Source organism: Anser brachyrhynchus (genome assembly GCF_964034855.1).
Source record: "Anser brachyrhynchus genome assembly, chromosome: Z".
NCBI classification, from domain to species: domain Eukaryota; kingdom Metazoa; phylum Chordata; class Aves; order Anseriformes; family Anatidae; genus Anser; species Anser brachyrhynchus.
The window spans coordinates 40,449,529-40,476,273 of record NC_137697.1 but is presented as its reverse complement, the minus strand read 5'-3'; the positions used below and the strand labels follow the sequence as shown (position 1 = coordinate 40,476,273).

General features: G+C 39.0%; 1 protein-coding gene across 14 annotated transcripts in view; it reads right to left on the bottom strand.

Moving 5' to 3' along the window:
- Positions 1-26,745, bottom strand: part of LRRC2 (leucine rich repeat containing 2) — a 165,368-nt gene that overhangs the window by 48,975 nt on the left and 89,648 nt on the right. For 7 of the 14 annotated variants that reach the window (XM_080573503.1, XM_080573510.1, XM_080573511.1 and 4 more), the window contains one exon: positions 15,647-15,792. In XM_080573503.1, coding sequence (XP_080429629.1) covers positions 15,647-15,771 — 125 coding nt within the window. In that variant the 5' untranslated portion in view covers positions 15,772-15,792. Of the gene's footprint in view, positions 1-1,435; positions 1,938-2,001; positions 2,391-15,646; positions 15,818-25,799; positions 26,721-26,745 lie in introns of those variants that run through there. The other 7 variants (XM_080573501.1, XM_080573514.1, XM_080573502.1 and 4 more) reach the window with 6 other exon arrangements.

Here is a 26,745-nt window from a genome sequence, read left to right as displayed (position 1 = left end):
TGCTTAGATTTTTGAGACTGACATACGGATTTCAGATGAGCAGGATTTCATATAGTTTCTATAATACAGTGACACTCAGGGAATAACAGAAAAACAGAGACTGAGCCTATTGTCACAGAAAGCAGCATGAATTATGCCCTTTATTTCACAGGAAATGAGATAGGATAGAAAATACTTTCTCACAGAACAAGGAACATTGTATGTACATACAAAAAAAAAAAAAAAAAAGACCTGGTGATATATATGCAAAATTTTTCAGTTAGAAAAAAAAAGTCATTTTAACAAGTAAGGTGTTAGAAATATTCCCTTTTTCCTGCCCTTTCTTGTTCCAGTATAATGATCTACTTCCATTTTTAAACATTATCTTCCAACACCATCTTCAAAGGTGAAAGTAAAGGTCAAAGTTATCGCATGCTAACTAATTTCAGTTTAAATTTCCATGTAACTTTAGGCTCACCTCCAGGGCAAAGTATTACCTATATAACTTCAGGTGCAAATTCAATTTGATATAATTAAGCAGTGCTAAAAGCACATGCTTTAATTTAAGAGAGATTTATTTCAGCTTAGTCAATTAAGGAACAGGTTGATTAACGGAAGCAAGGCTTCCTTATACCAAAATAAGACTCTGCACAGTCTTGTTTCATAAATCTGTTCTCGTATTTGGAATGATAGATTTTTTTGTTGTACGTAAGTTTCAATTAAGCGATCTCCACCCTCTGGCAAAAAATTTTAAGCTAAAGACATGGAGAAAACTGACAGGTGCAGAAGGGAACAATGCTGAGGATAACATGCCCTCTAGGGAAACAAACCCATGAATGGCATATCCTAAAAGGAGAAGCAGAAGCAAGTTTGTAAAGTTTAAGCAGGAATTAATAACAATTGTAAACATATTCCTAGCTAAGCATTGGATTTGCTCTAAAATTATAAACTTTAAAATAATGCCACATTAATGAGCAAGAATACGTGGTTTTAAATCATGTACAATAAATCAGTTACAAACAAATACAAGAAACATCTTCAAAACATGGTGCATGTAAGCAATTTTCAGACACTCATAGAAAGATATAAGAAAAAATGAAGAGCAGAGTATATGTATGGGAATAGGATACTGTACATTAAAAATTATATTTAACTCATTACTATAAAAATGAATATACAGGGATCAGAAATGCATGTTTAAACAGAAAGGGTGTTACTCAGGCAGTAGTGAAGTACCTAGCATGAATGGGTGTTCTTACTAAAACATTAGGGAATATTGGAGAAACCTGAAAGCAGAGAGCACAGCAACAGTAGGACACTTCAGCTATCCATAAACACACACCACACTAACACAATGTAGACAATATACAGTTTTGCAAATCACACATGACTTTATCACAGCAGCTTGTCTGAGAGACCATAAGAAGACTAGTTTTAGTTTAAAGCAACATCATACCATACACAGGTCATCAGAAAACTACAGAAGACCCCTGTTATAATAATCACCACAATGTATTCCCATGGGAGAGAGAGAGGGTGGGGTAGAGGGAGAGGAAGGGAGGGAGGGAGGGCGGAGGGAAGGGAAGGGCAGAGGGGAGAGGAGCGGAGAGGAAGAAGTGCAGCTGACGGGGTAAAGTGCTGGCAGATTGCACGAAGACAGCACAATTTCAGAGTAAGTACATTCTAATGAAGGAATCACGTCCTCCTCTCACTTCCAAAAATGGGAAAAAGAAAAAAAAAAAAAAAGAAAGAAATAACATTTATGTTCACATGAAGGAGTGAGAAGGCAGTATAACTCTGACAAGTTAAAAGTAAAACCATAAAAAGGTAAATGAAGTGACTTACTGTAGATATACAGATGAATGGGAAAAGGATTTTTAGCACATCAGAAGCAAGAAGCCTCTCATAAAGATGGTGGGAACAATAACTTATCAAGGTATGAAAAGAGCAGTAAAGAAATACTTAAAGAAGTTATTAAGAGAGCAGGAGTTATTAAGGAAGCTGCAGAAAAGTTAAACTTACCCTTTGCTTCGGTGTTCTTTGGAGAGATTAGTATGCTCTTTAGAAGCAAACATTTTGAGAACTTACTGACATTTAAAGTGCCAATAGAGGAGGCTTGAGAATAAAAGAAAAAAATATCTGAAGTAAATCTCCCAGCTTCTGTCAGTGCCTAATTGTGAACTGCTTTATACCACAACAAGCTGTGATATGTAAATGAGTAAGGAAGAACAAAAAAAAAAAAAAAAAAAAGGCAATCAGAAAAGTGTTTACCACCACATTTCAGTTTAGGGAGTCCCTAGAGGAGTACTGAAGAAGTCACCATAGTCAAGGAAGAGTCCTCAACCAAACCACAGCATGTCAAAATCTTTTCCTAAGATACTTGAAATAGCAAAGACAAGAAAATGGGTTAGAGGAGACACATCTGCCTAAACCCTTTTTGTGGTCCTCCAAGATACTGCCTCTGTTACCTCTAGTTACAGAGGGACAGACTCCCAAGTATCCAGTTGCACTAGACAGCAGTACCGTAGGGTATTCCCTCCAGCTGCAGCCTGGAAGCACTCAGATGACATCTGAGCTTTCAGATGCTTTTACACATTAGCAAATTCAATTTTTAGAGTTTATCTTGCCTGTTTCAATCTGTCCTTTGAACCTCAGAGACCACTGGTGCAGTAGGGGGCAGAAAATAAAATAGCAAGAGATCAACAGGAAAAGCTAGAAAACAACATTTTCATATACTATACAAAAAATAAACAGGCCCAAAACACCTACTCACTGTTTTCCAAAACTTGTCTACCAGTGAGCATGGCTAATTAACTATAAAAGCTCTCATTATTGTGCAAGGTGGGTGGGAAGTGAAGTGGGAAGTAAAAAACAAAATAGTGAATTGAATCCCTGAGGAAGAGAACAAACAAACAAACAAAAAAAAATATCTGAACCATTACAGGGCAGAAATTGAACTGAAAACTCTGGCACTCTTTTTTTCTAAAATATTCTAAATAATCCTAGCTTTTCATACCACTGCTCTTTCTCACATTCCCACCAGTCCCCCACATAGAGCTTTTCTGTGCCTCTGCAAAGCTTAATTCTGCAGTACTGCCCTCTCATTTCAATGGAATTCCTTCATTTTCTACCAAGGAATTAAACATTTTATTTCAGTGTATAATTCAATATACTGAAAAAGCTTAATCCCATGATGCTTTTTTAATATTCATTGATCTTCACTCACGCAAGAAATGACTGACATGTTCCTCAAGGTATAAATTCTAAGAATGTTAGAAAACTTAACAAATAGAAAGAAGAGGTCAAAAAGCCTAACTCTGGAAAAAAAAAAAAAAAAAAAGAAGTAAGGCACTGAGCTGCTGTACAACAGCTCAGTGCTGGCTGTGTCAAGTAGACATCAGGAACACAAGAGCAGAGGGCTTAGATCTGAGATTTTACTCTCTTACAGCAGAGAATATAGAAAAAGGCAAAAAGGCAACTGCATTAAAGATGAAAGAATAAACTGTCCTCTGACACTTTATTGATAACACATACAAAACATAAAATTCAGGACACCATTATTAAATCAGTTAATCAAATCAGCTAATCAAATCAGTTGGTGAAATATTGACTTCAGAAGAAAGGCATTAAGAATTAAAACTGGTGAGGAATTCAACATGGATATCCCAGACTGAGGTGGAAATCCTATGTCAAATTTCTTTGTCACATATCACTCTTACATCAAGTTATATCAATGTGCAATTTTAAGCTTTTAAAGAATGTTTTCTTATGGTTACCAGGCTAAGTACTATGTACAAGCACATTTTGAGCAGATGGAAAGTGAATTAATAATGGAGCAACTAACATGAATAATTTTGTACAGTACGTATTAGAATGAAAACATGACATATGCCAAGGGCAGAGGGTCTAATTATTTACAATCCCTGCTTGGACCCTTGGGGTATATACTAACCAAATGAATCAATCAGGCCTTTTTGGCCTGGAGGTGTAACTTCTGTCAAGCCAATATGTATAATTTAGCAGAGATTACAGAGCTGTAAATTGCATATCATATCGTATCATAGAATAGCTCAGGTTGGAAGAGACCTTAAAGATCATCTAGTCCCAACCCCCCCTGCCATGGGCAGGGATGCCACCCACTAGACCAGGTTGTACAGGGTTTCATCCAACATGTTCTTGAACACCTCCAAGGATGGGGCATACACAGCCTCTCTGGGCAACCTGTTCCAGAGCCTCACCACTCTCTGCATGCTACAGCTGAAGTCATACCAAAGGATAACGAATCATAGAATCATAAAATCATTAAGGTTAGAAAAAACCTCCAAGATCATCTGCACCAACTGTCACCCTATGACCAATATTACCCACTAAACCATATCCCTAATTACCACATCCAACCCTTCCTTAAACACCTCCAGGGACGGTGACTCCACCACCTCCCTGGGCAACCCGTTTCAATGCCTGACTACTCTGTCTGAGAAGAAATGTCTCCTGATTTCCAACCTGAACCTCCCCTGGAGCAATTTGAGGCCATTCCTTCTAGTCCTTTCTCTAGTTATCTGTGAGAAGAGGCCGACCCCCAGCTCCTCACACTTTCCTTTCAAGTAGTTGTAGAGAGCAATAAGGTCTCTCTCCCCTGAGCCTCCTCTTCTCCAGACTAAACAACCCCAGGTCCCTCAGCTGTTCCTCATAGGACTTGTGTTCCATATGATTCAATCACATCATTATCAGTCAGCACTGTCTAGTAGTCTTTGTCAAAGCATAGAGCTGATGATACTCCTTAAAGGATCTTTGTGAAAATAAAGACTATTTTAAGTCTTTCTTTCCTCACGCTCCTCAGATAAAGTAAGATTACCACCGTGTTTTTGATATCTGAAGGTTATTGTGTGAGTCTTGAGGAAAGACAGAAAATACATCTAAAAAAGTGTGGCAAACAGAATATATCCACACATACAAAATCAGCCTTTAAATATTCTAATATTTTTCTAGAGAAATTAAATTTCTGGTCTTGGTACTTTAAGGGCTCCTGATAGTCCAGAACCATATTTCCATATATGACAAACAAATGAGGTGGCTACACAATCACAGCTCTCCTGAAGTTTACATCCTTTTATTAATAGTCTGTAATAAATATTTTCATCTTCCTCCAGAGCTTGATTGTACACTTGTAGTCAGATTAAAGAAACAACTATTTTCATTATTCAGAGAGTGGATGTTCGTCAGGTCAAGCCTAATTTAGGTGGGAATACAAACATAAAAAAATATTTTTCTGGACTTAGGAACCAAATGAGATCTAAGGATCCAACTCAGCTAATTACTCCCATATTTCAACATTAATCATCAAAATAGTTCAACTAATTTTAATCAGGCTGATTACAAGCTATTTACATGTGTCTAAAAGGTATATGTTACATACTTTTATATTTATAACACAAAAGCACATCTGTAGGACTTCGCTATAGCATACTGTAGATGGTACAGAAGAGTTATTTCTGGAAAGCCATTAAAGTCTTACTACAGCTTAACCACTGATTTTCAGTAAGCTTTCAAGACAATGCACTGTAGATATTAAGCAGAATCAGCAGGGAAATGGAATATTTAAGTATTTCCATTTTGGTGAAGTTTTCTTGAGCAAATTCTTTCCCAGATGCTACCTCACTACACCTAGAGCAAAGAAATTTTACAGCACATAATTGAGATTTCTTATGATAGAAATTTCCTTTTGAGGATATGGGACTTCCTTGCTTGCCATTTTAGATTCTCCAACAAAATCACAAATCTAATTAACCTGATTGCAAAGAATTACTGTTGAACAAATTTGATGATTGCACCCTTCAAAGGAGTGACCAGCTTGGAAAACAAAAAGCTTACATTAGTATGGATTTGAGTCATCCCAGTAACTGGAGAGTAATTGGATTTATTTGGATGGTTCTTCCTTCTGGAATTGCCTGCTGCTCAATGTCTGTATAGGAGATCTTGATGAAAAAGCTAAGCATCTTAAGTGAAGAAATGAAGTTTCACTAGAAGACAGTATTTCCTCTAAATCAGGATGAAAGCTGTCACCAGAACACTACATGGTGACACTGGTTTAGTACTCCTGAGTGATGTTTAAATCAGAATTACTAGCCATGCAATATCAGTAAACAATCATATGGAATGTGTATAAGAGCAGCACAGTTAAACTGGAGCTCAGCCCAGACTAATATTACTGACAGATGAGTAACATTTCCCTCAGTTTCAAGTGGACTAATTTAATTTCAGTCCTTCTGTCAGGCTCTTCAGTAGGTTGTCAAGTATCGTGGCTGAGCAGCAACTTTTATCTTTCAACCCACTTGCGTGCACTATATTAAATATGATGTATACAAGTGTATAAGAGCAAAGGCAAATAATGAAAATGGTTATTAGTGTTCCAGAACTGCTCCCAGATTGTTACTCATAATTTGTGTTTGGGACTAAGCAATCCCAGATTAAGTTTTAGTCTTGTTTAGAAAAATTTCTGAATTGAGTATTGAGAAGGAGAATAAAAATAAACATCACAAATAAAATCTTAGGTCAGGCACAAATAGAGTTAAAACACCAAAATCTGGCAGAGTGAGACACCTATTTTATTAAACAAAGGTATAAACCATCAGGAAAAAAAAGTCACTATCTGCTTGCAAAATGAAAGTTTGCTTTTGACTTCTTACATTCAAGTGCATAGTTCAAAAAAAGTAATATAAGCATTTCTGGCTAGTCAGAGCTTGAGGAGAAATTTTTAGAGGAGAGACACAGTGAACTATTATCATTTTTTTATATCTTATTGGTGAATGGAGGAATCTATGCCATTTCACAATGAAGATTTAAATAGATAATCTGGGCAAAGAGCTCTATCATATCCACACTTGAATGCTTAATTCCTCAGCCTTCAATTTTTAACTTACCTGCTTTTCATACAGAAGACAAACATCTTGCAATCCTTCCGAAAATATCATAGAATCATAGAATCATTTAGGTTGGAAAAGGCCACATAGTTCAAACTTTAACCTAACACTGCCAAGTCCACCATTAAACCATGTCAGTAAATTCTGCATCCACACATTATTTGAAGACCTCCTGGGATGGTTACTCAACTACTTCCCTATGCAGCATATTCCAATGCCTCATAACCCTTTCAGTGAAGAAATTTTCCCTAATATCCAAACTAAACCTCCCCTGGCACAATTTAAGGCAATTTCCTCTTGTCTTATCACTTAGTGCTTAGGAGAAGAGACCAATACCCACCTCACTATAATCTCCTTTAAGGTAATTGTGTGATAAGGTTTCCCCTGAGCCTCCTTTTTTCTAGGCTAAACAACCCCAGCTCCCTCAGCTGCTCCTCATAAGACTTGTTCTCTAGACCCTTCACCAGCTTTGTTGCCCTTCTTTGGACACACTACAGCACCTCAATCTCCTTCTTGCAGTGAGGGGCCCAAAACTGAACATAGTATTCAAAGTGCAGCCTCCCAACAACTGAGTACGTAGGGATAATCCCTTCCCTAGTCCTGTTGGCCACACTGTTTCTGATACAAGCCAGGATGCTCTTGGCCTTCTTGGCCATCTGAGCCACACTGCTGGCTTATATTCAGCAAGCTATTGACCGATACCCACAGGCACCTTTCCACTGGGCAGCTTTCCAGAGACTCTTTCCCAAACCTGTAGTGTTGGATGGGGTTGTTGTACACCAAGTGCAGTATCTGGCACTTAACCTTGTTGAACCTAATACAGTTGGCCTCAGACCATCAATTCAGCCTATCCAGATCCTTCTGTAGAGCCCTCCTACGATCAAACAGATCAACACTTGCAACTAACTTGGTGTTGTCTGAAAATTTATTGAAAGTGCACTCGATCCCCTTCTACAGATCATTGATAGAAATATTGAAGAGAACTGGCCCCAGTACTGAGCACTGAGGGACACCACTAGGGACTGGCCTCCAGCTGGATTTAACTCCACTCACCGTGACTCTGTGGGCCTGGCCACCCAGCCAGGTTTTAACCCAATGAAGCACACACCCATCCAAGCCATGAGCAGCCAGTTTCTCCAAGAGAATGCTGGAGGAAGCAGTGTCAAAAGCCTTACTGAAGTCTAGGTAGACCACATCCACAGAATTTTCATCATCCACTGAATGTGTCACCTTGTCGTAGAAGGAAATGAGGTTTGTCAAGCAGGACCTGCCTTTCATAAACACATGCTGACTGGCCTTGACCACCTGGTTGCCCTGTAGATGCTGTGTGATGGCATTCAAAATAATCTGCTCCATGAGCTTCCCCAGCACCAAGATCAAACTGACAGGCCTGTAGCTTCCTGGATCCTGCTTCCAGCCCTTCTTGTAGATTGGCATCACATTTGCTAGCTGTCAGTCAACTGGGACCTCCCCTTATGCCAACACATGCAGCATAGGAAACAAGCAGAAGCTGGAAACCATGGTGCAATTTGACAAGTATGACCTGATTGCTGTCATGGAAATGTGGTGGGATAGATCACATAACTGGAACACCGGAATAGAGGGCTATAAGCTCTTCAGAAGAGATAGATAGGGAAGGAGGGGAGGCAGTGTTGCCCTCTCTGTTATGGAAAGGATTGATTGCCAAGAGATGCTTGTGGGTGAAAATTAAGGACCACACCAATAAAGGACGGCTTGTGGTTGGAGTCTACTGTAGGCCACCTGATCAAGGGTAGGCTGTGACTGAGGCATTCTTTCTTCAACTACAAGAAGAATCATGCTTGCGTGCTTTCATCATGATGGAGGACTTCTAGCACCCAGATGTCTACTGGGAAAACTACACAGCAGAATGTAAGCAATCCAAGAGATTCCTGGAGTGCAATGAGGATAAGTTCCTGATCCAGATATTAGACAAACCAACCAGAGGAGATGTATTACTGGACCTGGTCCTTACCAGTGTGGATGAGCTCATTAAAGAGGTCATGACTGGAGGCAGTCTGGGCTGCAGTGACCATGCCCTGGTTGAGTTTGTGATCTTGAGGAATATTGGCCTGACAAAGAGCACAGTCAGGACACTGAACTTCCTAAAAGTGAACTTGAAGCTTTTTAAAGACCTAGTGAGTGAGATCCCCTGGAACACTGTCCTTAGGCACAAAGGAGCTGAACAGAGCTGGCTACTCCTTAAGGGTGTTTTTCTCAGAGCACAGGAACTCAACGCACCCCTGTATAAGAAAGCAAGCATGGAGCGCAGAAAACTGGGATAGCTGTGAAAGTTCTGCTGGTCAAACTGAGGTGCAAGAAGGATACACACAGGCAGTGGAAGCAGGGATGTGTGGCCTGGGACACATGATCCAGAGATGCTGTCCACATGTGCAGGGATGGGATCAGGAAAGCCAAGGCACAGGTGGTACTGAGCTTGTCAAGGGGTGCAAAGAATAACAGGAAGGGATTCTGTAGGTACATTGCTCAGAAAAGAAAGGCCAAAGAGATTGTTTCCCCGATGGATGACAAGAGCGAACTCGTAACAACACACATAGAGGAGGCTGAGGTACTCAACAACTTCTTTGCTTCAGTCTTCACTGCCAGTCTCAGGTTTCCCACATCTCTTGTTTCCCTGAAACCACAGATGAGGACTGGGGGAGCAATGTCCCTCCCACTGTAAGTGAAGAGCAGGTTCAAGATCACCTGATGAAACCAAACAGGTATAAGTCTATGGGGCCTGATGACATGCATCCCAGGGTCCTGAAGGAATTGGCTGATGTAGTTGCCAAGCCTTTCTCCATCATATTTGAAAAGTCCTGGCAGTCAGGTGAAATCCCTGGTTACTGGAAAAACGGGAACATCACTCCCATTTTTAAAAGGGTAGAAAGGAGGACCCAGGGAACTATAGACCAGTGAGCCTCACCTCTGTGCCTGGCAAGATCATGGAACAGATCCTCCTGGAGGCAATGTTAAGGCACATGCAGGACAAAGAGGTGATCCGAGACAGCCAGCATGGCTTCACCAAGGGCAAATCATGCCTTACCAATATAGTGGCCTTCTGTGATGGAGTAACTGCATCAGTTGACAAAGGACAACCAATGAATGTCATCTACCTGGACATTTGTAAGGCCTATGACATGGTCCCACCTGACATCCTATTGTTTACATTGGAAAGATATGGATTTGATGGGTGTACCATTCAGTGCATAAAGGATTGGTTTGAAGGTCGCGCTCAGGGAGTGGTGGTCAATAGCTCTATATCCATGTGGAGGCTGGGGACAAGTGGTGTCCCTCAGAGGTCTGTCCTGGGACCAGTACTTTATAATATTTTTATCAGCAGCATAGACAGTGGGATTGAGTGCACCCTCAGCAAGTGTGCAGATGGGAGACCTTATAGGGGCCTTCCAGTACTTGAAGACGGCCTATAGGAAATCTTGGAACAGACTCTTCATCAGGGACTGTAGTGACAGAACAAGGGTTAATAGTTTTAAACTGAAAGAGGGTAGGTTTAAATTAGATATTAGGAAGAAATTCTTTATTATGAGAGTAGTGAAACAATGGACTAAGCTGCCTGGGGATGCCCCATTCCTGGAAGTGTTTCAGGCCAGGTTGGATGGGGCTTTGAGCAACCTGGTCTAGTGGAAGTTGTCCCCACCCATGATGTAGGGAGAAAGGCAGGGGGGCAGGCTGAGGAGGTTGAACTAGATGATCTTCAGGGTCCCTTCCAACACAAATCATTCTGGGAGTCTGTGTTTCTATTTCAGAGGGACAGATATGAGCTACTTGCAATATTATCAGTGTACTGTTCTGTAGAAATAGGTTTCACTAGCCAGCTGCTTTAAAATCTGTTCTAGAGGCTGTAAATTCCCAAAATTTTTGGAAATTCTCACCATTAATGCAAACATAGTTCAAGTTTTGCATTCAGTTGGTTTCTGTCGTATAAAATCTTCAGGCAAAAACAAGAAATATCTTACACGTGACTGCTTAGTGACCTTGCATGAACTAAATTACCTTTCCCCAAGGCAAGCAAAGTTCCCTAGAGGTTAATTGGGAGTTTCTCCACAAATAACACACGCTACATTTCACAATATATTATCAGGTCATTTTTCATAGCAACACAGCTTATGAGAAGCTGCACAGTCTCAAGGGCATTAGTGAATTATAACCTCTTTGAGAAAAACAAGAGTTTGTTAATAAAAAAGAATAAAAATAAAAAAAAAAATAAAAAAGCATCTCTGCAGGCCAGATTCCAAACTCATCTGTTACACAAGTATATTTGCAGGAAAACTCTATTAATTTCAGCGTTACTTGGGAATTCACTCTGGCTGCTGGCAAAAGTAAATATCTAGAATATTAAATGCTGGAATGCAGTCCTCAGTTCAGGAAGCTGCCTTCTTTGAATGTCGTTTTGGAATCAACATTTTGGGTTACAATCCTTTCCAAAATACTTTCTTTCTTTGAATTGACAATGAGCACTAAACTGATTTCAGCAGACCTACTTGACAGTGGTAAGTTTTTAATCCTTGAGTAAGATACCAGAATTTGGTGATATATGCAACTCGTTGAAATAATGATATGTATTTCCACAGGGAGACATTATTTCTGTTAGATATTTAATTGTAATTACAATTATATATACTTTCAAGTTTACAACAAGCAAAATATTGTCATGTTTTTGGCCTTACCTTTGAAAGCACTGAAAAGTATCTAACTTGTGATCTGACCTTTAGAAACTGAAGGTCAGAAGTCAGAGCATGCCTCATAAAATAAACAGGATTTTTCTTTTAACTGCATTTTGCATTTTATTACCAGTATTTTTATGACTTTGACCATTGCTGTATCAGCTTTATCCACTCTACAATGCCCACATCATAAGAATGAATGTGAACTTTGCCATTCATTTCAGCGAGTGAAATACTGATCACTCACAACCAGAACCAAAGCATGATTTCAGAGGCTCTTTTTCTTCCAGGAGCTCTAAAAGTAGAATTAACTGGAGAGGAATCTGGTTGTTAACAGGAAGATACACAAGACACAAGACTATGCAAATTGCAACCTAGAGGAATAAAATAAAAATCATTTGTGAATGCATCAAATGTTCTCGGAACCTTTTACTTCTCTGCTTCATATCTTAAATTACCTCCTAAATTCCCCCCTAAATTTCAAGTTGGTGCAGGAAGATAGCGGAATGACTTTGAACCTCATTAGTGGAAAAAAGCAGAAAAGACCATCAAGCTTTACCCTTGTAGCTGAAAGGGTACTGACAAATAACCATAGGTGAAAACAGAAAGGAGAATGGTTGTGGGTTTGTTGTTGTTGTTTTTGTCTAAATGGAAAACACAGCTCACAATGAGTTTTAACCTCTGCTACTGACCAAAAATGTGAGAGCTGAAATTAGCAGGGCATACAAAGTTACCTTCTCTCCTTCTTACATACAGAAGGTCCCCATGTCTGGCACTTCTAGTTTGCTTTTTTACTAGTGAATTAAGAATTTATCTTCTGAAAAGATGACCAAGGGGTGTTGACATTGGGACTGACCTTTCATCAATTCTGAAGGTGACTGCATAGGCAGTTGGAAGTTACACACATGGATGTCTAACCATAATACTCTTTCTGTGAAGACTGCAGTGGCAGCACGTGAGCCAATAACTGACATAGACAGAGGTAATGTATCAAGTCTTCTGCTTTATCTGCCACAGAATTGTACAAATTGAACACTTCTTAAAGCCCAAATAGAATTGAATCTTGCCAGGAATGGCAAAAAGAAGTGCTTTGACAAGTACATCAGTGACAAAAAGAAGACTAGAGAAAATGTGGGTCTTCTGTTGAATTAAATTGGAGACCTGGTTATAGAGGGCAATGAAAAGGACAAGGTTCTGAAGGCCTTCTTTGCCTCAGTTTTTGCCAGCAAGAGCAGACTCCAGGCCCAAGAGACCAGGCTGAAATGTTGGATCAAGGAAGATGTGCCCTAGTGAAAGAGGATAGAGCCAGGGAATACTTCAGCAAACTAGGCATACACAAGTCCATGGGCACTGTTGAGATGCACCCAAAAGTGTTGAGTGAGTTGGCAGATGTCATTGCAAAGCCACTCTCAAAATTTTGTGGTAGATTGTGACAACTGGGAGAACTGCACTAAGACTGGGGGAAAGCAACTGTCACTACTATATTAATGAAGGTCAAGAAGGAGGCCCAGGGTACTACAGGCCAGTCAGCCTCACCTTGATTCCTGGGAAACAGATGGAACAGCTAATCCTGGAAACCATTTCCAGGCACATGAAAGAGAAAAAAATCATCAGGAGTAGTCAGCGTGGATTCACAAAATGTAAGTCATGCTTGACTTAACCTGATAAGCTTCTATAATGAAATGACTGTCCTAATGAATGAGGGAAGAGCAGTGAATATTGTCCTCCCAGTCTTCAGTAAGGCCTTTCACACTGTCCTCCATACGATCTTCACAGAGGAGCTGTTGAAATATGGACTGGATAAGTAGGCAGTGAGGTGGACTGAAAAGTGGCTAAGCAGACAGACCCAGAGGGTAGTGGTTAGTGGCAAAGTCTATTTGGAGGCCAGGAAATAGTGGAGTACTCCTTGGGTCAGTACCGGGTCCAGTCCAGTTTAACAGCTTAGGTAGCAATCTGGATGAGGGGATAAACTGCACCCTCAGTAAATTCACAGATGACTCAAAAGTGAGGATAGAGGCTGATGCACCAGAGGTCCATGCAGCCATCAGAGGGACCTTGACAGACTGTAGAAATGGGCTGACAACAACCTCGTAAAGTTCATCAAGGAGAACTACAAAGTCCTGCATTTGATGAGGAACACCACCAAACACAAGTACATCCTGAAGCCACCAAGCCGCAAAGTAGCTTTGCAGAAAGGAACCTAGGAGTCAAGAAGACAGCAATGTACCCTTGCCACTACAAAGGTGAATGGTGTCCTGAGCTGCATTAGGTGGAATGTTGACATCAGGTCCAGGGAGGCAATCCTTATCCTCTACTCAGCACTGGTGAGGCCTCACCTGGAGTACTATGTCCAGTTCTTGGCTCCCCAGTACAAGAGAAATGGAGCTATTAGAGACAGTCCATCAAATGACTGTTAAGATGCTAAAACACTGGAGCATCTATATGAGAAAAATGTTGGGAGAGCCTGGAAAAAAGAAGGCTCAGTGGGGATGTCATCAACGAATATAAATAACTGAAGGGAGGCTGTAAAGAAGAGAGAGGTATAGACTTCCCAGTGGTGCCCAGTGACAGGGCACTAGGCAGAAGACACAAAATGAAACACAGAATATTCCCTTTGAACATCAGAAAACACTTCTTCACTGTGAAAAAGAGTTAGCGCTGGAACAAGTTGCACAGAGAGGTAGTAGAGTCTCCCTCACTGGAGATCCTCAGACGTTCCCAGAACATGGTCCTCATGGTTCTTGGCCACCTGCTCTAGGTGTCCTTGCTTGAGCAGGGGGGTTGAACCAGATTACCTCCTGAGGCCCCTTTCAACTTCAGCCATTCTTTGATTCTGTAATATAACAGCTGGGACAGAAATCAGATTTAATGAGCTTTCATCACAAATGGCTTCACTTCTATTTTCCACCATCAGGAACACTCACAACAGCAAACTTTCTCTGCCCCTCAGCTCATACCAAAAAGAAAATTTATTCTTGTTAATCTGAAGGAAGATCTTTCTTTTTTTTTTCCTTCTTCTTTATTTTCTTAGGATTATGTTTTTCTAACATAGGATTTATGTAAAGATGAGAGAAGCAAGATTGTCGCTATGAATGTTGTGAAGAGAAAGTTCATACAGAAAAGGCAATCAAACTGTATATTTCCCTGATCGCCTCTTAACCAAGCTGTTCTACTGCAAGGTCAGCATAGCTGCACTGATAGTGAGAATCTGTGAGTCAGATGTTCAAAATGTTGCACCAAGGTCTAGTACCCTTAAATGAGGGCACTGTTTAACCCTGTGCATTTTATTTTTAAAGCATAAAGTGATTTCTATTGCTTTGTTCTCTTCTCAGAGGGGAAAAAATGATAAGTCATATATTTCTAATATTGCCAGCACAGTGTAGTATTTCACTGTCTCTAATAGGGACGAACATAAAGAAAGCAAAACATTGCTAAAAGAAACTGTAAATTAAATATATATACATATATATATATATATATAATGATTAGTGGTATAAGCTCTATAATCAATGGTATTTTTAATATCTGAACAACAACAACAAAAATCTTGTGGTAGTGTGTTTTTTTTTATATCTTCTCTCTTCTATTCAGAAGTATTTGTATATGTCCATTTATTTCAATCATTTTGCTTCTCTTGTCAACTCAATAAGATTTAAAGTATTTTGCCGTACTGTATTTTATGAGCATGTTTTCATGAATTCCATACTAAAAAGCAATATAGCATACAAGCAATAGAAAGGTACAAAATGTATGATTTTTCTCTTCAGATTAAATCTTCACAGTAGACAAGTGAAATACGCCATCACTAAATCACAATCTACATAGGAAAGAACAGGGGCAAATGACATACATGCATAGTTAGTATATAGCATGTATTATACTTCTCTTAAAATCCTTTATGAGAAAGAGGTATGAAATCAAGAAATCTCACACAAACACACACACAAATAAAATAAAAAACAGTCTGATAATGCTTACTATATGCCAATATAATGGATAATAATAATGATTTCAATTAAAAGAAAAATAGAAAAATTGGCTTACTTCTCTAATGAGCTTTTTTCTAATCTTTCTTTCTCTTTCCTCTGACGTTCTTTGTTCTTCTTAACTCGAGTTTCCCACAGTCCTCTTATGAGAGAAAAGTCAAATATTATCACCTGATGCCCCATACTGTTGACATTAAGCTTCTCCTGCAAGAAGAAGCCATGATGATCACTTTGGGAGAGAACAATGAGAAAAATAAGGGACAGAACCATCATGTTTCATTAAGCTTAACAGGGAAAAAAAAATATTAACATAATATGCTTTCTATTTTACCTAATTTTTGTAGTGTTTTGTGCTAGCAGTAATCAATGTTACATACAAGGTATTTCTACATAAAATGAATGGCTACAGATAAATGTTGAATTTTACGGAATACTTGCACTTTTCCCCGTCAAAGATAAAGACACAGTTGCAATGAACTACCAATTTGATTAAGTAAGACTGATGAAAATAACTTTAATGGTTGTAGCAATTTATGTAACTAGTGTTAAAATGAGACCTAATACAGTATTCATCATAAATCATGCAAAAGCACTCCATCTTGAGTTCTTCCCATAATGATTTTTATGGACCTAAGTAATCCTGTCCTACTGTAACTGTAGGTGTTTATCTCTGAAATTAGCTAAAAGATCAGCCCTATAACACAAAATAAAAACTTACCTTCTGCAAAGATAAGATAGTTCACGAACAGTGAACACATGATCCCCATTTACTAGGACATGTAAAGTTCTTTTCCAACAGTTCAGGGGTTAATACCAAAGTATTACAACCTGAGGCCATCTTTAATGTGGTGTTAAGAACTAAGCTGAACTGGATCCTAGCTCACCAATCTTTATTCAGTTAAAAAGACAGAGACAGAAACTTGCTTTTCCCAAAGTTCATCACAAACTTCTGATTCTCTTTAAAGGGGAACATCACTGAGCTTGGCCAAATAGGAGCTGTATCATCTTGCAACTTGAGGAGGGAAAAAACATGCTGGAGCACCTTTAACAACCACAAGAGAAAACCTTGGATTTGCATCTTATGAAATATAGCATGAATAGCAATATGGTGTCCCATACTAATCTAAAGGAATGGTTCAGTATCAAAAAGGAAACAAATCACCTACTAAATCACTAACAAAAATATAGGTATACGTCTTGAGAAACAGGTAAAACAGTACTCTTGCTCTCTTGCCTGGAGTCACTGGTGAGGGTGTAATCCTCACATTTTTTTTCATTAAATACAGGTACAGATAATTTCTGTCATTATTAGTTCTTTGTGTGCTGGACCACTGTGGACAAGACTTATAAAACAGAACATTGAAGCCTTTTAAAAATAAATGTTTTCATATAGGAAAAAGAAGAGTAAAGTAGAATCAGCTATTTAAACTTTGAGGTTTCCATAGATTGAGATTTCATTAGATTCCACTTTTATTATACCATTCATTTTTCAAAAGACAGAAAGATAGAGAGAAAGAGAAAGAGAGAACAAAAGAAAGGAAGGAAGGAAGGAAGGAAGGGAAAGGAAGGAAGGAAGGAAGGAAGGAAGGAAGGAAGGAAGGAAGGAAGGAAGGAAGGAAGGAAGGAAGGAAGGAAGGAAGGAAGGAAGGAAGGAAGGAATGGAGGGAGGGAAGGAGCACCATTGGAACATCCACTGATAATTGGAACATCCACTGATAACTGACAAAGCAATCTGCCCTTTTCTTTACTGGATATTTCTAGGTTTCAGCTATTATGTTTTCCTCAGACCTTCCTGTGATAATTTTTTCCAAGCTCTATATCCTTCAGTTGGGGCTATTAAAAAATAACCCAATTTCTCTGTCCTTCTGTTATAATACTGAGGAGGAAGGGGAAAATATTCTCTCTTCTGCAGTTTTCCTCTTGTACCATCATAACTGTCCCTTTTCTCTTCACCTATAGATCTCTCTATAATACATAACACATAAAGGAATAATTTCTTCTGAGCCAGCAAAACACTGTAATGTCCTCTGGAAGACACAATATGTGGATTAAAATGAATTATGCAGATGTATACCAAAAGGAAAAGTTCCTACCTGTCCACCTTATTTGTCATGTTAGTAAGAAACATCCCTACTAAAAACCTCCAAATGCTAGCACAGAGATACTGATGCACAGGGACTGATATTTTTGTACAACAAAGTCTTCTCTATCTTAGGATGGTTAGATATCTGCTATCTTTGGTGAACATAAAGCCTCTCCCATTGCTTGTTTATCTTTACAAGCATTAACAATGAAGCAAAAAATTGTTCATAGCCTACCTGGAACTGACTGCTGAGAACAGCCGAGTCAAAACCCCATTAATAGCAGTGTAATGAGAATGGTGACCTTATTCTCAGTGGAATGGTTTATCTATAATCAGATGCACCCTCCTAAAATGTTTTCACAATTAATTTATAGGAAACTATTTATCACCCAAAATAAAGCACTCTCCTCCACTGTCTAAATCAAGAAACCCAGTGACCAGGACTTCTCCCTCACAGTAGCTCCAGTCACTCTGCAGGATCTAATTCATTTTAATAGGTCAATACATAGCACTCTGTTTTGGTAGAAGGGCTATTGCAGGAGCTGAAGTGCTGAGATACAGTGAAGTGGCAGCTGGACTCTTGACCTCTGCTGGAACTAGATGGCCTTAATCAACAAAAAGTCTGAATGAACTGTGAAAGTACTCTATTTTCTTAACTTGTTCCCCACCTTCCTGTCTCCCATGTTAAGTCATCTGTTCTTTATTGAGACATTGATTTATTATATGCTTAGTCACAGATGGGAGGTTACCTCTGAGTTGAGACATGCCTTATTATAGACTTCTTTCAACTTCCCTTCAACTAGCATTCCACACCTGTTTTCCTTCCCGTACATAGACTCTTCATAATCACTATGTACATTTTACCCTTTGTTACAAATCACAGAATGTGAGAGGGGAGCTCTGGAGGTCACCTAGTCCAATTGCCACACTCAAAGCTGTCACCTATTCCAACTGCTATGCTCAAAGAAAGATGTGTAGAGATGGTTGTTATACACATACTTCAGCCCTCTTCTCTCTCCAGTTTCCCCATCCTTTTGCAATTCAGCATTGCTCCTTTCACACCCCATACATGTTCATTAAGGACTAGTTTGGTCATTCTTGTGAGGATTACCCAACCCATCAACAAAGCAGTAAGTGAAAAACAATCATGATAGATAGGTAGATAGATAGATAGATAGATAGATAGATAGATAGATAGATAGATAGAGATATTCATATACAAGTTATTTCTCCCACAAGAAATAGGCAACTTTGTTTTCAATAAGGACAAGTCCCAACTATGGAGCCAGCATCTGCAAAGCCCTGCTTCATAACTAGGCAGAGTTTGCAACTTAATGCCGTCTTCCTTGGGTGATATCTATATCTATATTATGCTGTGGATCATCAGCTCACCTTTCTTATATGAGGTACTGTTATAATATTCATTCAGTCTTATGAGTTATTAGTGAGATAGATCACAAAAGCAAGGCTCTTGAGTAGTGTATGATAATGAAAGCACAGTGCTTTCGGGGCGGGGGGGGGGGGGGAACATAAAGAGAAGGCAAAGATGTAACTTACAAAAGAATCACTTGCAGAAAAAAACAGTTCTCTGTGTGTTCCTGTGGAAGCCGATAATCTTATCCCTGGCCATTTACACATCCAGAGAAGTAATCTACAGGGCTTTAATCGATATCCTTAAAAGACAACATACTGGGAAGTCAGTCTGATTTCTTATCTAATTCTTGCTCGCAATAGTTAGCTCAGAAACAAAGCTGACTATTAGGTTAAATATTTTTTTTTATGATTGAAATATTTTCCTTTCGGAATTAGGTACACATTTTTAGGCAATATTTTTTAAGTAATATATATTTATATATATTTTAAGTAATTAATTTCAAAATGAAAAGAGCTTTTTAAGAACAAGTATTTGCACTATGTGGCAAAGTGACACTAGAGTCTTTAACCAAAGAAGCTTGAACTAACGGCAGAGAAGTTTCCTTTTTCTTTTCTCATTCCTTCTCTTTACATTTTTCCTCAGAAAGAGGGAAGAGAAGGAGAAAACAAAAATATTATCTTTAATAATAATCATATTTAATATTAAAAAAAAATCCCTTTCAGCACTATGGCCATTGCAACATATTCTTTTCCTCAATAATAGGCTAGGTCATGCCTAGTTTTCATCAATAATGCATACACAAGAATCCTTAATATTTCTCCAATCTACATTCTAAACAAGGAATTTACTTTTCTTCCCATAACGGCTGTGCTTTCAGTCTGAGGTACTATGACTACAAATTTTTTTCCCTATTTCATCTTTCCAGAGCCCCATGCCTTCACTAGAGAACCTCAAAAAGCCCCTCTCCTCAGCAAGTCTCTCAGCCTTGCTCTACTTCAGGCCCCACTTCAACATTGAAACAAATTTTTATTTCTTTCCAGGCAATTTAATAATCTACTACCTCTCTGGGCCAGTTGAAGCTGAGCAGATGTGCGTGCTCACACAATGACACTCTGTATTGTTTTAATTCTCTGATTGCTATATGTTGTCCCTGTAAGCACTGAACAAAACGAATACCTTTACAGATATTTTATTGAGATTTCTGGTCTCAAGAAGAAGACAGAACTATTCTTTTACTACCTTGTAAAACTTTTATTCATTTAACTGCATATATAAAAAGACCTATTAAAATCAAAGGCATTTCTTATGTGTTTAAGGATACTAACACACTTAAGCATTTGGAGGATTAGGTGGGGAAAAAAAATCAAAATCTTAGTGATGACACTCATTGTGTTTTCATTGAAATAATAAAACATTAATGCCAAATGTTATTTCTTGTAAAAGCATCTGCTTAAGTATATTCATGGATTATTTTTATTTTATCATTTATTTTATTTTATTGTGTAAAGTCACCTAAAGGCACCCAGACAGCTCTCTAGCATCCCCTTTAGACTTTCTTCTTTCCATGGTAGAAGGACCCAGGAGCTCTAGACTAAAATCTGTTTGGTAAGGTGTTGGAAAACTACAGAATAAAAAAGAAGGCATCTGCCTTGTAATGTCTATAGTCTTTATTACTACCATGTATGGTTATTCACAGATTTAGTATACTACCTCCTAAAATCCCTCGCTCCCTTCAGCTACTGCTATCTCATCCCCTTGTGTTTGGGCCCCCCTGCACAAGAAGAGCGTTGATCTGTTAGAATGGGTCCAGAGGAGGGCCACGAATTTTATCAGAGGGCTGGAGCACCTCTCCTATATGAGGAAAGTCTGAGAGAGCTGGGGATGTTCATCTGGGGTGACCTCATTGCTGCTTTACAATACTTAAAGAGGGCTTATAAAAAGATGGAGAACAACCTTTTTTCTCAGTTAGATAATGACAGGACAAAAAGGAAATGGTTTTAAACTGAAAGAGGGGAGATTTAGATTAGAGGTTAGGAGGAAATTCTTCACTCAGAGGGTGGTGAGGCACTGCAACAGGTTGCTCAGAGAAGCTGTGGATGCCCCATCCCTGGAAGTGTTCAAGACCAGGCTGGATGAGGACCTGTGCAACCTGATCTAGTGCATGGCATCCATGACAGGGGGGTTGGAACTAGATTTTCTTTAAAGTCCTCTTCAACCCAAGCTATTCCGTGATTCTGTGATTCTATGATTTACAGGTCTGCCACAGACCTGCTAGACAATTCCATGGCCATTTTTGACAACAACCATTGCTGTCTTGACCACTCTGTTGTTTTTGTTCTCATTTGGCCTGTTTCCACAGCAGCATTGGACTCTTTGTTTGTTGTTTTGTTTTGATGTTTAACTGGGCTTAGGAAAAAGGAGAAAAATGATAACTTGCAATACATCTGGAAGTGTAGCAAAACTGGGCAAAACTGGGCTATGCAGGACCACTCAGGCAACTAGTTTTGTTTCGGTTTTGTTGTTGTTGTTGTGTTTTGTTTGTTAAATGGGAGTGCTTTTCTGCAACTCTCAGTCTTTAATGCTGAAGGAGTTTCATGTCAGTTACCTGTGTGGCCAACACACGATGGCATGACCTGTATGATCTTCAAGAAGCAAACTGTTTAAGGACAGGTAAGCTAAAAGTAGCATTGAATTCCACACAGAAACCCTATAGAAGTGCACTTCAGATCATCAGTTTCATTGAATGAACAGTTTGCAACATTTCTGCACTCATCTCAGCACCTGAGATGTATAGATGCTCTGAGAAGCAACATCTTCTTTTGAAAGGAAAGTAGTGGAGCATAGGGTAAAAGTGATCTTAGATATGATGACTGCATGGCCTTCCAGAACTGACTATACCAACTCTCCTACAGCTTCTTGCTGTTTTTCAAGGTTATCTCTGTCTTGCCTAGAGTGTGTTGAATACAGTTAGTCATATGCCAAAATTACATTTGCTTTATTATATTACAGTCTAGCCTCATCCGAACACAGCTGGTGTCAGTGTTAATACTGGCCAACTTGCCTGTGCACTGTGTATTCTGTAGAACAAGACCTGTGTCATCTCTTTAGTCAGAAAGTTGTCCAACATAGTTCTGCTACTACTAACACAGCCAATATTAGTCTCTGTTACAGTCCTTCAGAGTTTGTATGGGCCCCGCTTGCCTTCAAAAACAACACTGTATAAACTTTCCATTGCTGAGTAGCCAAAATATTAACGTTTTCGTTTCTTCAATTTGTTTAATGGTCTTGTTCATTTGAGCCCTTTTTCTTTCAGATAATCCATGTGAGAGACATGCTGAGGTTTCATAAATATTACTGGCAGGATTACATAGGGGAAAATGTGAGTGAACATCTCCTACCAATCCTGCAAATAATTTCTTAGGAAATATGCTGACTCACACATTGAATGCTTCAGAATGATTAAGTTGTTTATCTCACAAGTCTTTAAGCAATTCAAAGGGAACCTGACATTTGTATACCAACTGAACACATTTTTTGTGTTATCAAGTAAAGATTAAATTTCAGAATATGGTGTTTGCAAGAGCAATAGAAAGGGTGACACTGGTCAAAGAATACAACTATAGTATGCTAACTGCACAACTCTTAAGTGGGGCTGTGCTGCACTGTTCTACTTTGGAAGTGGGAGGGGTCTGCAGAGCAGGAGGATGTTTTTCCCTACACAGTATTTCTGCTGGTAACAAGACCTTATTCTACACCATCAGGGAATTATTCTCCCCAGAAGTTTTGCAGGTTTATCTGTAGCTAAACCTGGCAAATGTGCAGATTTAACAGTCAGAGTTTCAGGTAAGGGATCCAAGTTAGATCACACCTCAGATCATATATGCATGCTTAAAGGGAGAACGTGTAGGCAGGAAAACCCTGTGGATCATAGCAGGTAATCCCCTAGAAGCCTGGGTCTGCAGAGATTCAGTAAATGCTGCTGCACCACAAAATAAATTGAAGAGAAAAGGGACAAGCTGCTCCAGGCTTGCGAAAGCAGTCCTGACACCTGGACGCAAGCCCAGATGTTTTGGGAGTTTGAAATGTTCTCTCCTGCTCTCTCAAGAGCACATTCTCAGGGAGCCAGCTCCTAGATAAACAAACATAGACAGCAACACTTCTAAACTATTTATTAGTCCAGCTTTCACTGAAGCTAATTTCAGAAATTAGTGTCTTTGTATATCACAGGTCTTAATCCTAAGTGCTCTGATAAAACAAGTTATTTTTGAGTTTTCTATTTATTATATAAAAGAGGTTTTTAAGAACAAAATCTGACATTAGCCTCTTTAACACCTTAAATAACTTTTTCATAGTTTATATACCACAGCTAATTGAACAAATATTTTTTTCTCAACCTATTCCTTATCATTCAGGTAAGAATAACTAACTATGAACATCAAAAAAAAAATTAGAATTAAAATAAACATAAAAATAAAAATAAAAAGATATGTGAATATAGACATTGAAGGGCTGAGCTTGGTTTCCACACATTTCTCTAAGCGTATTTCTTATTGTCCAGTGCTGCAGCACAATATCTTACTGACAGTTTTCATTAATCAGTTGGTATTCTTGATGTAAATTAACCAGTCTCACAAACAAGATTCCCCTTTATCACTGCAGTCTTCATATGTTGATTTTCAAATAATTTTTCACCAGGTTATTCATTAATTAGGTCTTTAATTATGGGTTAATTAGCAGCTGAATTACAGTATTCCTTATACTTCAACTCTTGTAGCACTGATATGCTTGCCATCAAGCATGATAGATGTTACATATGCAAGGGGATTTATTACAGATGTATTCCCCTAACACATCAGTGAGCTGACTAATTATTCAAGGTGATTCTTCCGCTGGCAATGTAGCTAACAAAACAGTGCACTGATGTCTATGACACAAATCCATTCTTTATTTTTTCACAGGGCATTACTGAAGAGAGGTCTATTTCTCTTAAGATTGAGAGAGGTCTGATGTATTTGAACTCGGGATGTATTTTAAGGCTGTTTCTTGTCAAAGGAATAACAGTGAGCCCAAAAGTATATTACATATTTTTAAAAATGGTTGTATCTACGAATATAGCTGTAATCAGCAGATGAAAACAATTGTCATGGGTAGAGGACAACAAAATCCTCAAAAAACTAGAGAATGTATTAAGAGTTAGAGATACTCCAACTTAATTACTTATTCAAAGACACATGGCAAATAAATTTGCGCACAGTACTAATGAACAAAACAGAAACTTTCATATATTATTAGATTATTTTAATTGAACAGAAAGTTACAGTCTCAGGGTTCTCAGACCTGTTTTACACCATCAATTTTTTTTTTTGTTTTTTGTTTTTTTTTTAGCAGAACCTTTAATTGACTTATTCGCATTCATCATATGGATAATGGGCTTTGGCCATCCCCAGGAAGAAGGACTACTAGTGTTACCTTTCATACACTGGCAGCAGCTTGTGGAGTTACTTTTATGGGTGACACCATCATATTTTATTTTAGATTATTATTTTAGATTGCATTTTCTAATTGAGAATAGCCAGAGAACAGAGAATAGACAAAATTTTTATTATGTCCTTTTGCTCTCCGGGTCCATTTTCCATGCACTGAACTAAGAAGAATCCTATCCTATTACCTGCATCTTCCCCTACTGCAGAAGGTGAACAAAAATCCATGTCTGACCTATGACATCAAGCCTTTTAGTCATTTCTCATTTACTCATATGTTGAGTAAAATGCTCATAGCCTAAGAATTAAGATTACGAGATTTAAGATGACAGAACAATTTAGATAAGCAAGATAATATGCTGTTTTTAACTACTTCAGCAGCTAAGTTAGCTTAGCTTAAGTGGTCCAAACCCCACCACACAGACATGAGGTGGCAGCTGTATTTCCTCAGTTCTCTTCCCTGACCATTGATGTAGCCTTAGAATTTTCTACCACATTCTCCCATGCCTGTAGACAGGAGAAACAGGTGGCATAGATAGCTGGGCATCCTTCTTGTAGCAGTTCTTCACCTCCACCTTCTCTCTGAGCAAAGTGAATGAAACTCTTTGGTAGAATCTTTTTTGATCCTTGCAATGGTGCTGAGTTAACTGCTACCAAAAGGAGGAGAACTGGTCTGTACCTTTTAGCCTTCAGAAAGTAACATGTCAATGATGACAATATTTGACTTTAAATGAAAGGCTTTGCTCACAAAATATTTGGCAGGTTGGATTTCCTATACCATGTTAGATTAGCTGTAAGTGGCCTTCAGAAACTGAACTTCTATAACTCTTTTTAAGTTCCACTCTAATTTTGACAAACAACAAAGATATATGACCAAACTATCCCAACCATTTTTTTATTGAAAATCATTCACACACCAGTATATGTCCTTGAGATGTAATAGCAAGGGTTTATTACAAATGAGTCATGGAGTGAGCAAGTAGCTGGAGTCTTGAAAGCTTTTCTAAATTATACAGTTTGGGTTTGTCACAGTGTAAATGTATTTAGAGGAACAACATATGGGGTGAAGCTTACTATCTTTAAAGGTATCCAGCAAACACGTCACTTTGGATTAATGCCTTACATTTCAGCTGTTTTTCCCATATAAATTAGCACTTAAAAATCCACAGCACAGTAGCAGCAGCAAAGACCTGATAACGACATTTCACTTTCATTTTCCACCTTGACCCCACACATCTGAAGAAATACAATAATCAGCAAAACTGTCACTTACCTACTACTAAAGAACACGAGTGTCCAGAGCTCCTGAGTGTACTCTGTGGTTATTTAATTTGGGGCACAGAGGTTGTTTATAGCAGCAGTACAGCTCGTGGCCAGACAGACCTGTCTGAACCCCACAGCGTGACTAGCCTTCCAGATGTACTAATATGCTATATTTGTAAAGTGATAACATGATCTGTGGTCTTACAGCAGAGACATGGGCAGGATAAAATATCTACACTGCATGACTCAACATAGGACGAGAAACAGCAGTGCTGAGGGCAGCATCTCATTTGCACCAAAGTGTAACAGAACTAATGTTATTCATGCTTATGTATTTTCCTTGGAAAATGAAAAGGAGAATCAACACCATAAAAATACTCTGTATTCCCCTGGTACATACTCTGTCTTCCTGCCTACGTCCATACAAGTGTGAGAGATAAATAGACACACATGCACACAGACACTCACCATGCAGTTGCCCTGAATGACTGATTTATAGCAAATACTACTTTTACTTGCTCATTTTTTTTATGCCTGCTGCTGAGAATGGATGACAATATTCCTCTTTGCTAAGTGTTGCCACTGAAAAAAAATATCACTGTGGTATATCATGTCTGTCAGGGTGCCTTGAGGGCTGGCAGTTCCCTTGCAGCTCACCAGGAGGGCTCACAGGGGATGGGGCTCCCCATGGGTGCAGCAGAGAAAGACCTGCTAGCTGGGCTGGTCCTACCTCCCCAGCCAGGAGCAGAGCAGCAGAGGGTGCACCAGATCCAGGCACCTCCATGGGGAGAGGAGCAGGACAGGGATGGGAACATCTCAGGCCAGACCCTGAGATGGGCCTGCCGGTGGGGACAGGGCTGTGGGGAGCTGCAGACCAGCACTGCTGTGGCCTCACTGAGCCAGGGTCTGATGGCCCTGGAGGCTGTAGTGAGATCCTAGGCCATGTTGAGGTGGGG